This window comes from Electrophorus electricus, chromosome 12, assembly GCF_013358815.1.
Source record: "Electrophorus electricus isolate fEleEle1 chromosome 12, fEleEle1.pri, whole genome shotgun sequence".
NCBI lineage: Eukaryota > Metazoa > Chordata > Actinopteri > Gymnotiformes > Gymnotidae > Electrophorus > Electrophorus electricus.
In genome coordinates, this window is record NC_049546.1 from 15,926,721 (window position 1) to 15,941,929 (window position 15,209).

Here is a 15,209-nt window from a genome sequence, read left to right on the forward strand (position 1 = left end):
ATCTTGTCTAGTTGTGACGGCCCGAGTGCCGCAGGACGCACAGACTCCCTCGACTTTTGACAAACATTTATTAACGTATACAGGTGGCGCTCACACGTAACATAAACAGTGAACACGAATACTGACGCTGAACAAATGGCACAAACAAGGTAACGTGAACAGAGGAAACGACCAAGCACACCCCTAGAGCGGTTTGAATACAGACAACATAAGACTAAACAAGGTGGAGGTGTGCGCTAAACGTCATGGTGTGGTTACAAACGAGACACAATGAACTCCCACTACACTGGCGGGCCGTACCACGTGACAGTAGTGGAGAATTGTGCGTGTTAGGTTTATCGTAATAGCTAATATTGTAGAATTATACAAAATAAACATTATCCAATAATTAAATATATAAATATACTTTGCTGTCCATCTACCTTATCAACTGTGTTATATAAACTTTCAGTGTTTGTCAATCTTATCAACTGCGTTGTAAATCCTAATAATCTGGCCACTGATTAACGTCCTTGGTAATATGCAAGTCACGATACATTGTGTTTCTAAATCTGCATGCCAAAGAAAAGAAGGTCAGTATGAATATGAATTTTGATGACTTTGACCATGATGAATTTGACTATTGCGTTTTGTTCAAAATTAAGACTGGTCTGTTAATATCTAGTTCTTACCTTAAATTTGCCTAATAAAATGACCTAATTGATTTGCTATTCATTATAGAGATTGCCCAGTATTATAGAGATAACCCAGTCTCTCTATAACCAAGCTGCGCTTTTGTAACTTACCTTCCACAAACTTTTATCAACAGGCGATTAAACGTTATTTGGAGTGTAGTGTAGCATTGTCTCGTAAAATTACTGTGTTTTAAACACTTTCCTAGTGCACGCTTTAGCGGGCAGCCTTAGATGACCCCGCCCCTGATGTACCTCATACCCCCTGTTCTCGTTTACCCCCTGTCCTCGTTTACTTCTGTCCCAGTCCCATACATTGACGTGACGAGGCACCATGAGAAGACCCGCAAACTCGCACATCATCATCTTCATCGTTTCCGTCTCGCTCCTTGTCTCCGGACAGTGTGACGTGAGCCGAAAACTTTTAGTGTTTCTTATCGATGGATTCCGTTACGATTACATTCACGATTTACAGAATTTGCCAGGATTTAAAGAAATTGTGGATAACGGAGTCAAGGTGGATTATATGACGCCAGACTTTCCGAGTCTGTCTTTTCCTAACTATTACTCGCTTATGACAGGTAAGCATAACCATAAAATTATACGCATATCATGACATTGTATCTACAGCTTTTGGCAGACCTCTTTGTACAGACTGACTTAAAGAAATGCTCTGTAGTCTATCAAATACATAGGTATTTGTGTCAAGGATTCTATCAAGATAAAGCCCTAACTACAATGGAAAATAAGACAGCAGTTTTTGTGTGCATATTTTCATATTATGTTTATTGACTCAGCGAGGAGGTGAGTCTTCAGTCTCCATTTGAAGACATACAGTTTCAATTTCAGCCCCTACTCTCAATATAGAAGTTCATTCCGCCACCTGGGTGCCAGGATAGAGAAGGGTCTTTATGCACTGATTATTGTTATTCAGCAATATGTGCAGTTGGCATGTTGTAAAACCATTATGTCGGAGGTTGTGCCTCTGTAGTTTCTTATAATAACTCCCATGTGCCCACTGGACAAGAACTATATTTGCACTTTAGTCAGCATATACGCACTTATAAAAGCACCAAAAATAACATGTGAAGCCAAGAACTTTAAGGTCAAGATGGCTGCGCAAGCCGCTCCTTGACCTAGGCATTGCTAACGTTGGATGTCATAGACTGCACAGGGTGATGGAATCGATTCGGTCAGCATTTTTGTTGTTTTAAATACAGCTTTTAGGTGCAAGCCAATCTTATGTGTTTGAGATGCTGAGTGCGGAAATGGCAGTTGTTCTCTGTTGCCATTTATGTTGTCTGTCCACTGTTAAGAGCACATAAAACAAAAGGAATTCTGAAATGAGTTGTGTCCAGCTGAGTGGTGTGACCTAGGGAACCACAAACCCAATAGGAGAGAATATTTAACTTTAAAATCAAAGGCAAGAGAATCATTGTCAGATTGAAACCACCGAAATACTTAATTGAAATACATCTGTGAGTCACATATGATGTTAAGGGAAATGATTTTGTTAGAAAATCTCTGAGAAGATTTGGGGCTAAAAAGAATATAAAGTGAAAACAACTACTACTGTTTAACTTGTGTGAAGTTGATACTCTTCATAGCATGAGAAGAATAAATGTCTCTCTGAATAACCCCAAGCAAGTATCTTTAGAAGATCTTTGGTCTTGAATATAGGAAAGGCCCCAGTCTTGAGCCTAGTCTCAAAGTGTCAAAGAGGTGTACATATATACCCAACCATATACATTGTACATTGTGTATATAATCATAATATACATATATTGTACATACATTGTTAATATATTTTTGTACATACATAGAAGATACATATTTATCTGTATATATATTTTTTCTCTATGCACCCCTGGTTCTCTTCCTCAGTTTGGACAGAGCACTCTCCACCATTTCACTGCGTGTTATACTGTGTATGACTATGTATGTGACGAATAAACCGAACCTGAACTTGAACTTGAAGTCTGTAGTGTTGGTCCAAAGTCCCAGCCACTGACACAGTTTGACCATGGAAAACCACTGTGTGTGCATTCTACATTTAAAGGAAGAATCACACTTCTTTAGGTCTCTTGTGATTGCTTAGATCACCAAAAGAAAGTGGTAGGCTTGTATCTGAAAAATTCTCTTCTCCAGATCAGAGAGTATGATTCTGTTTGTTATCTATGGGAAATAGATGGTGCTGAACTGCACCCAGGGGTAAGCAATAGAATCCCAGTAGAATATTTGGGGAGCATAAAATGTCATAAATGGCAACCCTCTCAAAACACAGACGAACCCAAAGGAAAATCTCAACACCCTTTCCTAGTTCTTCTCCCTCGGCTCTGTCTTAATGCCTTCATGATTGTGCATGCAGAAATGAAGTACTAAATGGTAGTCAGTTGTGGTGGATGAACTCAGCAGTCTCAGTGCCAAAATGCTGAGTGCAGCCAAATAAATTTGCTGTACATTTCGTGCGAGCCTTTAGCAAGATTTCCCAAAGCAAAAAAACAAAAAACAAAATGTAATAACCCCCGCCCCCAACATAACAAAAACACCAACATCATAAAAATGTTATAATTACAAGAAGACCTGGCATTGTGTTGACTGTCATGAAATGTAGACTGAAAAGGTTTTTTCGCTTCACTGTTGCAAGATCTGTGCCATAACATTTGATTTGATGGACATCTCAAAACCAGAGATATGCATAACAAACTAAAACGATGGATTTATTAACCAGATTCATAACTACTAAAGCACTTTTGTAGTATGGTGAACATGAAAAATGTGTAAGTAGTGTGTGGTCTTGTTTCACTACAGTACACTCCACTCATTTTTAAGGATTTTAAGACACAGGAAATAAATCTGCCTGGGTACACAGACCCTAATTATTATCAGAGGTGGATCTAAAACACAGGTTAAAAACCGTTAGAACAGAAAAGACTTAAAAGTTAAGATGACACAACAAAATGTAAGGACACTTTCTAGCCAAACTCTAATCACAATTACAGTGTTAGTAAAGGTCGCCCTTTTCTGAGGTTCTGCTCTACTTTTCATTATGAAGACAGGTTTTCATTTGTGGAGGGAAATCAGGCTTTGATGGGAAGTAAAACAAATGCATATTATCAGGACAATGCAGATCATTTTAGTGGCATGCAGATGACCAGTGTCTGAATAGCACCATTGAGTACAAGGGGCTGGTACAGCACATGGTTCTAGCCCTTGCCTTTCCAGACAAGGACTCTCCACAGTGATAAAAGAGCTGTGTGAGTTCGTCACCTCTCTCACACAGGGCCTCTATTGGGACGTCACACCAAAGCTGTGCCTTAAGTGAAAATGTGCCAGTTCAGGAGATTGTTTCGTCACAGCATCATTTTTTCATTTTTTTTCCCCACCGCCTTTTTTTGTCATTGTACCGTCACCGTGACTAAACGTCGGAACCGGGTATGCCGGAGTCAGCCGGCTCCACCTGATCTCCCCCTATTGGTAAACGGTGCAAAGGCCCCAGGAAGTGTTTTTTTGCTCACCTCAAACATAAGGCCATGGATGGACAGATATCGCTGTCTGTGGCTTATCATAAAGTGGAACTCTGGACTGGCTGATATCCTATGTTCAATAAGAGAACATGTAAAGATCAGGAGTAGTAAAGTTACATTTTCTGGGTAATGTAATCCATTAAGATTATAATCCATTAAGGTTTTGAATTTTAGATCTACTTGATGACTTTCTGATTATACTACAATCTGTTAATGCCATGTGCCAGTCTTCAATGTACTTCTGAAAATCTTTATTATGTTTATATTACTCTTTCATTAAAATATTATAAATAAATAAACTTTACTGCATTGACATATGTTAGTTTACAAGTTTACACTGGGGAGTTATAAAGTGAAATCTCAGCATTACTCACTAAATATATTTAACTAATTAATTAATTCTGCTATAATTCGGCCATAATTGTTTAACACTTTGCAAGATCCAATGCACACAGTAGGTTCATGGAGGGATTGTTGCCTTAGTGTCCGCTGGAAGATGATTTGTGTTCTCCATTTGCCCAGTTTTCAGGTCCATTTTCATGTCTTGTAATTTTGCCAAGATCTTTCCTGTTGCCACTGCAGGTCGCCATTGTGAAGTGCACCAGATGACTGGGAATTACATGTGGGATAAGGACTCTATGAAGGAGTTCCTGATTGGTGAAAATCCAGACAGTCGCTTACCTATGTGGTGGGATGGCTCAGAGCCTCTCTGGGTAACCATGCAGAAACTGGGCAAGAAAGTTCACATGTACTATTGGCCAGGTTAGTGGTGTGTGTGTGTGTGTGTGTGTGTGTGTGTGTGTGTGTGTGTGTGTGTGTGTGTGTGTGTGTGTGTGTGTGTGTGTGTGTGTGTGTGTGTGTGTGTGTGTTTGTACATGCATTCAGCATGTCCATTATCCATATCATCTGGATGATTGCACAAAAGTATATCACTTAACTTTGCCATACATATGCCAAACTGAATTCGATATAAGCCTGTATAACAACAGACCTATGTAATAAACATGGTTTCAGGTCAAACCTATATTTATTTACTGCTTAATTTAACTAATTTATTCTGAGCAGGTTGTGAAGTGGAGATTCTTGGCGTACTGCCTACATTCTGTGAAGAATATGTTTACAATCCCTCTATAAGGAACCTAACTGATGCATTTGAGGATGCCCTCAATGTGCTAAAGTAAGTACTAAACCGACCTCTCTAATACAGTCAAGCCATCAACATAAGCATATTTTGTCATATGCATAAACAAAGCCAATTAAATCTCCTACTTACTCTTTCAAACGTATAAATTAATGCAAAACGTATAAATTAAGCATTAATGTATACATCTTGCTATCGTATTCATTTGTCATATACTTGGTCGAGCCATTTGAAATGCTGACTGGAGACAGCCCACATGTACATTTGTACTGATCAGGGGTGGTAAGGCAGACATGGCAGCTGTGTACTATGAAAACATTGATGTGGAAGGTCACCATTATGGTCCTGGGTCGGCGGTGGTGCAGAGGGCTGTCCGCTCCCTCGATGTGGCATTCCAGACCCTGAACCAAAGAATCAAGGTTTGTGCACTTTTTGTGCTTTTCTATAGCTATATTTCCATATATATGAAGTATTGCCAGAGGGGCGCTGTAGAGGTGAGGCGTTTGAAACTGCAACTGTGCATTTCAGGAGAAAGGCATGCAAGATGAGTTGAATGTTATCATGTTCTCTGACCATGGGATGACAGATATCAATTGGATGAAGAAGGTTATTGAATTAGAGCTGTACATAAACATGTCCCATATCATAAAGATGATGGACAGAGGGCCAGTCGTCAGTCTGTGGCCTAAATCTGCCAGGTTTGAAGAGGTGAGTTGAAAGTTATGTATACCAATGCTAAACCCAACAGGAACGGTTCGTGAAGGAATAGCCTCTGTATCTTGTCTTAATGATATGTTCAGATTTTGTTCTAAGATCATTAAAGTTTAATGTGTGGCCATTACAGGGACTGTGCATTTACTGAAATGCACAGTATCAAAGGTTACTATAGACACAAAGAAAGACAATTCTGCTGGGAAGTTCAGTTTTTCAAAATATTTTGACCTTGTGAACACAAACACATGCTGCTAATGACATCTGGTAATGGTGTGTACCTTTAAAATGTTGTGAATGCTTAATAATGATGGCTATTGGCACATTTTCTCCATGTAGCATGTTTGTATTGCCTGTTGTTAATGTCAGTGTTGTGTCCTTTCATTCATACATTCACATTTACAGCATTTACTGACCCTTTTATCCAAAACGACTTACAACTATGACTGAGTACAACTTGAGCAATTGAGGGTTAAGGGTCTTGCTCGGGGGCCTAAAAGTGGCTACTTGGCAGTGGTGGGGCTTGAACCAGCAACCTTCCAATTATAAGTCAAGTACCTTAACCACTGAGCTACCATTGCCCTCATTCATAACATTCACATAAGAGTCACAGGGGGCTGAGCTTATCCAAGCAACACAAGTCATGGGAACCAACCCCATCATTGCAGTCCCATCACTTGTCTCATTTCTCCATATTAGCTCTTGTATTAAAACCCCTTGTGGTTTGGTCTGGCTTTGAGAAGCTGTGTTGTCTTTCTCGTCTTGCCAAGCTCGATGTCTTTTTTTCCTCTCTTCCTTATTATCTACATTCTTCGTTGGTATTTGGATATTAATTATGGATTGGCCAGTGTTTCTTTTTTCCACATGGCTTCTGACACCAACGTTACTTACCAATATTTCCTGGTTCACTATAAAAACTTTAAAGTGCAAATATATCCAGTCTTCCCTTGCTGTACATTTCCAGCTATCAATGTAATTAAGCCACCCTAGAGCTTTTATAGAATTAGGAGTACTCCTAGTGTGCTATGACGTTATAATGAATTATATCCACAACTAATTTTCTACCCCATACAATCCTCTTATGTCTCACCTTATCTTTATTTCAGATTTACAGAACATTACAGGTAGTTGACAACATGAAAGTGTATAAGACAAATGAGATCCCAGAACGCTATCACTACAAAAGAGGAAAGTTTGTCTCACCACTGACACTTGTTGCTGATCCTGGATGGTTCATCACTGAGGTTAGTCTTTCCAATTCAGCCTTTCGATTTCACCACTGATCAGGTTCACCCCTGACAGTGCAATGCAATAAAAGGCTAGGCTTAACTGATTTTGGGCCCCTAAAGTTCGAGCAAACTTTGTGCCTGAACATATGTTTACATCAGGTATATTTAGCAGTTATGATGGAGTATTATCCAAAATTGCCAGTGATTTCTGTATGGAGCATAATGCTGCTATGTCATGACTGCAGCCTTCCAGTTCCCCTGCTAGGTCCCCTCTTTGCGTTCCCACTTGCATGTTACAGCTCCATTTGGCCTAAAAACAAGAGCCTTCTTTTGGATCCTTTCAGGAATGGCTTGGCAAAAAAAGTAGCCACCCCACGTCAACCACATGTGCGTCACAAGGGATTAAATCACAAAACTGAATGGCATTGCAGAGTCTTTAGACCTCACGAGGATGAAAAGGAATGTGTCAGGGAGTGAGCCAGCGATGAATGCAGAGTCAGGGAGACGGGCCAAACTCATCTCACTTATCTCACCCGATTCTGCTCGCAGAGCAAAGCCAAGCTACCCTACTGGCAGAACAGCACAGGAGAACAAGGATGGCAGCATGGTTGGCATGGATATGACAACGAGTACCTGGACATGAGGGGGTTCTTTCTGGCTCAAGGACCAGGTAAAGCGCTCTTACACTTGTACATTCTACCATGTAAAGTGACACACCCCAATGTTATCTGCCCTGCGACCCGATTGCTTTACTGACCTCTCCCCCATCAGATTTTAAGGAGGATTTCCGAGCGGGGCCGATCAGGTCGGTGGACGTTTACAACGTAATGTGCAAGGTCCTCGGCATCCAGCCCCTTCCGAACAATGGCTCCTGGTCTAGGGTGGAGTTCATGCTCACCGGCTCGGCTGCCCGTGCAGCGCCCACTCTGCTCTGCAGCAGCGTGTTGGTGTTCCTGGTGCTGCTGCTATCTGCTTAGATCTAGGAGCTGAAACCAGTATAGCCGGCCCATCCTACAGTGCTTTCCGCACTGCTGTTTTAGGACCACGTCCGACTGGTCAATGCTGAGAAGCCGAAACACTTAATGCAGACTGAACAGGCGATGTGCAATTATTTGAAAAATTCTGTTCTTTGTATGTTTCAGCATGTGAGACAGGCCTACGTTAATTTTTCTTCAAGAGCAAATTTAGCCATTATTCTTTTACAGCTGGATTAGGCAGAGGTTAACAAAAGAGGTATTTTATGTTAGTAAAGTTGGTTCCATCTCTTTGCACATGTACATTAAACAGAAATATAATTTGAGACCAAAGAGATTTGCTCATCATTGTGACAGAACATTCATTGACATTTTAAAGATTTGCATTACTTGGATACCTTAAAATGTACTGTAGTAATTTTTGTAATCTTGTAAGCAGGCTTTATGTTCTGAATGGCAGACAAATGAGAGGGTGATTTTATCTTTCATTGTTCATGATGTGTTGCAGAATATTTATTTCCTTTAAAGTCGGCACTCTTCTAAATGTAAAGCAATATGAGTCATTTTAATTGCCTGTTAGAGACCTTCCCCCTTATTTTCATTACTGAATAAGCTTATCTGTGGGGTTGTACTAAATAATTTTATTTTCCTAATAAAAGATAAGTAATTGTCATAGTTTTTAGTGACAATATACATTCCATCACATTCCTTTTTGATGTGACTGTCTTGGACCAGTCCAAAATGTAAAATATCATCTTTATTATAATATTGTAATTCTGTGTTTAAGGTTTTTACCCAGCAAGTTCAGAAACTAATAATCAGTTAAATATTCAAACTGCCCTCTTCCCAAGCATGTCTTTAAAGCAATGACTAGCCTTATTGGCAAAAGTTATACATACAGTATATGGGTACAATTATTGACATATGCCTCAGTGTGACATATCAAAATATTTTTACATTTTTACACCTCACTGTAAAGTCAGAAGCACCAGACATTTCAGAAACCTCCCTCGTATATCTTCAGGTGTGATTTAGAATGATTTTTATCTTTCCACCGTAAAATATTTTTCCAAATACACTTACAGACTTGGGCAATTTTTCTAACTGCTCCAACTGAAACCAATTTCAAGCTTCCGCCAGACTCGCTGCGGATGAACTGAGTGGCGATGCTCTTTCACATTTCACAAATCATTCCCTTTTCTAGCCCTTCTTTTCCATACCAAGATTTTCATCCTATTTATATGTTTACTGCCTTCTACCTCATATGCTTCACTACCTACAACAATCAAAATTAGTATAAATATGCCAGAATAAATGAATTCTAAATCCATTTATTTTCCTCCAGTCCGGTTCTCCTCCTTTTTCATCTTCCCATAGGAACCCATTGAGGGGTGTGACTTATTTGGCGTGGCTTGGACACTTTTTTTTGCATGGTTTGAACGGGAGTAAAGCTAAAATAAATGTGTGTCAAGCAGTGGCGCAAGTTCCATTTTAGCTTTGGGGGTGCACCTTTCGCACCACCCAAGCCTAACACATGATATGATGAGTGTATCGACTAGGGTGTCACGACATTTGTGGCCACTGTGCTGATGTTCACAAGATGAACGTGAGATGTCGCAAAAACCACGAATAATATTTTAGGGAACCCACACAACCATACATTAGTATGGTTTTTAAAATATTACAAATATTGCTCGTGGTTGTTGCGACATCTCACGTTCAACTTGTGAACGTGAGATGTCGCAACAACCACGAATAATATTTTAGGGAACCCTCACAAGCATACATTTGTATGGTTTTGTAAAATATTACAAATATTGCTCGTGGTTGTTGTAACATCTCACATTCAACTTGTGAAATAAGACTGAACTTTTTGTATTCTAGTTGTTCATTTTACAAAATGACGGGGGAATATGTTGAGTTTTCATTTCGTAAAGACGTTATATATCAAATGTTTATAAATATATAAAACATGCAAATGTCGTACCCACGAAAATAACCGAAAGAAAAACAAAACCAGTCTTAGACATTTTGGAATGATTAGGCATGATTTACCTTCTGGTAAAACGTAGCTAAACCCTAAATTAATTTCGCTTCTTGCCCGTGTGTCCTGTACAACTGCTGCACGTTTATATAATACTATACGTTCACAAAACTGTTATTATTCTCTATATCGCTCTTCATATCGTCTTCATGACATGTTTATTGTTTGTTCGGCCTATTCCATTACGTCAGAAGCACGACTCGGAGTTCGCCCTGATTGGTGGACTTGCCTCACGTGTAACCTTGGATACGCGTTCCCGCCCACAAAGGCTATATTGACCAAATCGGAGGCTAATGTCCGAGATTAGGATTATTCTTCAACTGCATTAGCTACAGTTTGGATTTGGGGGTATCCGTTTGCGGGTTGCAACGGACATGCCATAAACAGAATGTGTGAATTTAACGTCCTTCCTTTCTTTTTATATGCGGAGTTGGAAATTTAAGCAATGAGACATTAAAATACCTTAACCTGTGCGTTAACTACCGGCGACCTAATTAACCCAGATAACGCTATTTAGGCTAACTGGGTTAGCTAGCTAGCTATGTGACCAAAATTCCTTGAAAACTCCGTCGTATTTTATTGAGGTGTACGCAGCAAAAACGTTTGGGTTGATGCTTAGCTAGGTTATCTGGCTAGCTAACCAGGTTAACTAATTCAGAAAAGACAGCTATCTTAACTGCATCAGAGCCTCACGGGTCGCTTAGCGGTCTGGCTTCATTTACTTTGTGCACTTGCTCGATACGCAAGCGATCGATTCAAGGACTGGAAATAGCAAACTGGCAAGGTCTATGGCAAGGATATCTAGCCGTGTTTTATGTATCTTAACGACGTACTAATGTTTACCTGTAGCATGTCCACAGTCACGACGGCTTTTTGCCCCTACAGTTCAGATGCGACCGCCGAAGTAAACGACGCTTGCTAGCTCGCTACGTTCACGCAACGCAGCTCCTTCGCCTACAGACGTGGATACGAGGTGATGTTAAAAAACTGGTCAAACTCGAGGGGCATAAAGTCTGTCCTCGGTGCGCCTCGGTGGACATGTCATTTCCAGCAGAATGCATCCCGATGGCAACAGCAGCAGAGCCGATAGCGGCGGCGGCGGTGGTGCCGATGCCCCCATGCCGAGCGCTTCAGCCGTTTCGTGTCTCCGAGTCTTCCCCGCTCTCGCCCTCGGTATCGCTGCGGCGGCGGTGCTTTTCCAGCTTGGCTGTGGAGGACTTACCATAACGTCGTTTTTCCTCAAGATCTTCGTTTATCTGTCCTTCGCTTTGCTTTGTTTCTTGCTGGGGAGTTTGGGGTTGCTCGCAAAGAAGACTGCCCCCCAAATAGCTACATTTGACCCCTCTAAGAGGCAGTCGCCAAACCTGTTGGATTTGTTCAACAAATTGATGGTAAGGATGCTTCTGGATCATATGAAACGATCATTGTTGCATTACTTTCTGTACACTCACCTACCACGCCACCATACTATGCGGTTGAAAGCTTTGATTATTGGATTAGGTTTTTTAGTATAACTTACAACTTTATATTTGTACACATGAACTTGAGTTCATGTGTGATTAATTTCCATGCCACGTTTAATAAGTTCTTCATGCGAAATTAAACCGCAGAACAACCTTCAAAAATTATACACCATACTTTGGTTTGATTAAAATATGAATCGAGTTGTTACTAGATTTCAGTGATACGATTCTTTTAAAATGCCCGATGCATCGCATACAAGCAAAGCTAGTTTGAAGGAAATGTGCATTGTTAAAAAAAAAAAAAAAAGTTAAAAAAAATTCTGCTTATTTGCCTTTATATTACAGTGCATTAGTGAAAATGTTCCTAAAAGTGTGTTGCTGATTTACAAAATTTTAAATATTGAATATTGTTTCATGCCCAATTGTAAAATGCTTAACATTGATTCTGTTAATTGCTATTGTAAGACAAGTAATCTGATGTCAACATGCCTTGCCAAAGACCAGTAATGAAAATTGGTCCTCACAGTGCACACACTTGGGGTAAGAACAACATGATAAAACTTCAGAAAGATGGCACTAAGAAAAGTGGTGCTGAAAGGGCAAAGCAGTAACAGAATGCCGTGGTGTAAAAGCACGAGAGAACCTGTGCTTGCGTCATTCTGCAAGATCCGTTAAGCTGCGGTCAGCAGTTGCTGATGCTGCCAGAGTTATTCCTGGATAAATTCTCTGAACAAAGTTTTAAAACACAGGCCAACCTTTTTACCATATTTGGGTTAATTTAGTAAATGTACCACAAAAAGCCTTTCCAAAACTCCATGCAGACTGAGTGAACATGATGTTGTACACTGGTATGTACAGGGTCAAACTGGGAAAGCCATTTAGTCTGGGAAAACTGTCTGTTCTGGGGAGAGTAGAGTATGGTGGATGGTGGGAATCCACTGGGCCTTGGAAAGCAACAGGCCAGACCACTGGGGGAAACTGGGAGATTTCCAACATCCTGTCTGGGCCTGGCTATGGATTTACAACAATAGCAACAGCACATTGACCATTGTTCTTAGCAGGTGTATGGCGTGGTTTGCTCATAATAATTTAGCCTAGGAAATGATGATTGTGCAAATGGTACGCTGGGTATGGGTATGCTGATATTGTGGAAAACTTTACAGAAGCATGTTTTCTCCTAACTGCTTTCAGCATCTTAAATTAACAGGTAAAAGCGGGTTTAAAAATCTACATGTATAACAGCTATCAAATGTTGCTAGTGAAAAATCTGCAGTTTATAATAACTTTTGAAATGATGATAGATTGCAAAATCCAGTAAAGAGATAAAAAAAAAAAAGATATTTGATAAGAGATCATCCAATGTGATCCATAATTAATGACCCTTTCACATTGTCACACAAGTAAAGGTGGCTTCATTATTTTCAATGATGTGCATTTTGGTTGAGTTGCCAGTTGTTTATAGGTGGGATGTGTTCATTGGCAGTGTATGTTGCAGCTGACATCTGCACCTCTCTTTCATTTTCTACAGGGAAGGTTCTCTATGCCCCTGCTGGACTCCGCACAGACCAGACGTGTAGTGGTGTCGCACAGCGTGGATAAAGCCCTTAAAGAAGGTGTGTCGCCTTATCCATTTACAGGAATGCAGAGGAATTTTGGCCTGCATCACCCATGGTGAAAGATCTGTTGTGAATGACGCGTCAGACGCATGTCATTTACAGTAAGCAAATGAGCCTGAAGCTGAGGTCATACGAGGTCCTTTAGAAGCACAGTGAATTAAAAAAAAAGTCACTCTTGGCCACGTCAGCCTAGTTAGAGAAAAAAGCCATTACCAGGAAAAATAGCAGAACAGAGACCCATCTACTAAATCTGTCTGCTGCAGCTGTTTTCAAGTGAAAGGGTGAAAAATAGGAAGAATGTCAGAATCTCTCAAGCCTCACTTGTCATCTCAGCGTATGAAGGATAGGGGTGTCATTGACACAGACACAGTGAGAGGCAAACAGAGAGAGAATGAGGAAGAGGGTAGATTCTTTTGTCTCAATGGAATTTTTTTTTTAACCACAGATTTACTTTTGATTAGAACCGGCTCTGGTGAGCGGCCTAAGAATCGCAGAGTCTGGGTGCGTGCTGGCCCGATGACCTTTGCCCTTCATCTCTCCCTCTTCCTTCCTCTAACGCTGCGACCCGGCCCAACCCACGGCATCTCGCCCTCTCTCCCGTTTTATGCCCGTGACATGTCGGTGAACAAAATGGGTTGCTCTGCTGCTTGCATACCTGCAGCTCACATTAGCCTTAACCGTTTGTGTCGTCAAATGAGAAGTGAATCAGGACCGACGCATCCAGCCTGACGCTTTGAGGGTGTAGCCTCGAGCTGCTCTACCGCGGTATGTGATTTGTCGGGGGGTGAATCTCCCCCCCCCCCCCGATGTTTTGGATGCTGTGCCTCTCCGCCACCTCTATCCTTTTCTTTTCTTTTTTTTCATCCCTCCGTTATGGGCAAAATGAGATTGGAGCACGTGTCACTGGTTTCCTGTGCCAAACAATTCATCTCCGAGTTCAGTGACAGGGTCTTTCTTTTTCTTGATATAAAAAGTGATTTTTGCCTTTAATATTTCATGTCACCCAGTTGGTGTCACCCAGTTTACTTTCCTGAAATAAATTGGAACTGGTGTGACAGATGAACAACTTTAAAAAGAACATGTTTTTGCCAACCTAAGAACATACAAGGTTGATGGCAAGTGCCAAAAATTAGGCTTTTTTGGGAAGACATTCAGATGTTCTGAAGTGTAAATATCAAATTATCCAATTTTGATTCATTTTTGAAAAAAGGTTATGTACTAATTTGCATAGTGCATTCAGTTCAACAAGTAGGTATGTCCCAGTGTGCTTAAGAATCAGTCAGGTAAGGACAATTTGATTTGAGCATTTCTGCCATCTAAAAGTCCTTTGTGAAACCTTTGTATAGTTTTTGCACCTTTGTCCTTGTGCAGGTGAGAACTCTGCTGTTATTCCAGGCTAACTGGAAATTACGTGCATTCAGTAGAAGTCCATTGATGTCCAGCTGGGCTGAGTTTCTGCAATATGAATGAGCTCACACTCCAGTTAACTCTGTTAGGGAACAGGGACCGTGGCACCAGTGGCAGATGTTCTGGCATTATTGCATGGAACTTCCTTACACGCTCTTAACCTCCCAGCATAGCCCCACGCTTGCGTTTAAAAGAAGCCAAGCACATGAGGCATTCATGCTTACAGGCAATAGTGTGGACTCAATCATGCCTTGTAGTCGGCAACAGAGGCCTGTTGATCCGGAGCAAAGTGCATCGCCTTAAGCGACACAGATGACTCCATGTTTACATTCTTGCTTACACATGCAGACATTGCTGCCTCGCACCACCCTCTGACCTATTATTCCCATTAGCTAATCCGTGATTGTTATTGAAGCAGCATCCAAA

The 15,209-nt window shown here is 40.8% G+C and overlaps 2 protein-coding genes across 6 annotated transcripts in view; both read left to right on the forward strand.

Moving 5' to 3' along the window:
* Window positions 1-952: 952 nt before the first annotated feature.
* Window positions 953-8,948, forward strand: enpp6 (ectonucleotide pyrophosphatase/phosphodiesterase 6). Its single transcript, XM_027016527.2, has 8 exons — window positions 953-1,252; window positions 4,781-4,960; window positions 5,264-5,375; window positions 5,617-5,758; window positions 5,868-6,047; window positions 7,157-7,294; window positions 7,829-7,949; window positions 8,051-8,948. The coding sequence occupies exons 1-8, from the start codon at window positions 1,006-1,008 to the stop codon at window positions 8,254-8,256; spliced, it is 1,326 nt and encodes a 441-aa protein (XP_026872328.2). The 5' UTR covers window positions 953-1,005; the 3' UTR covers window positions 8,257-8,948.
* Window positions 8,949-10,505: 1,557 nt separating this feature from the next.
* snx25 (sorting nexin 25) overlaps window positions 10,506-15,209 on the forward strand; it is a 28,454-nt gene continuing 23,750 nt past the window's right edge. For 2 of the 5 annotated variants that reach the window (XM_027017113.2, XM_027017139.2), the window contains exons 1-2: window positions 10,510-11,688; window positions 13,289-13,373. In XM_027017113.2, coding sequence (XP_026872914.2) covers window positions 11,353-11,688; window positions 13,289-13,373 — 421 coding nt within the window. In that variant the 5' untranslated portion in view covers window positions 10,510-11,352. Of the gene's footprint in view, window positions 11,689-13,288; window positions 13,374-15,209 lie in introns of all 5 variants that reach the window. The other 3 variants (XM_027017150.2, XM_027017121.2, XM_027017130.2) reach the window with 3 other exon arrangements.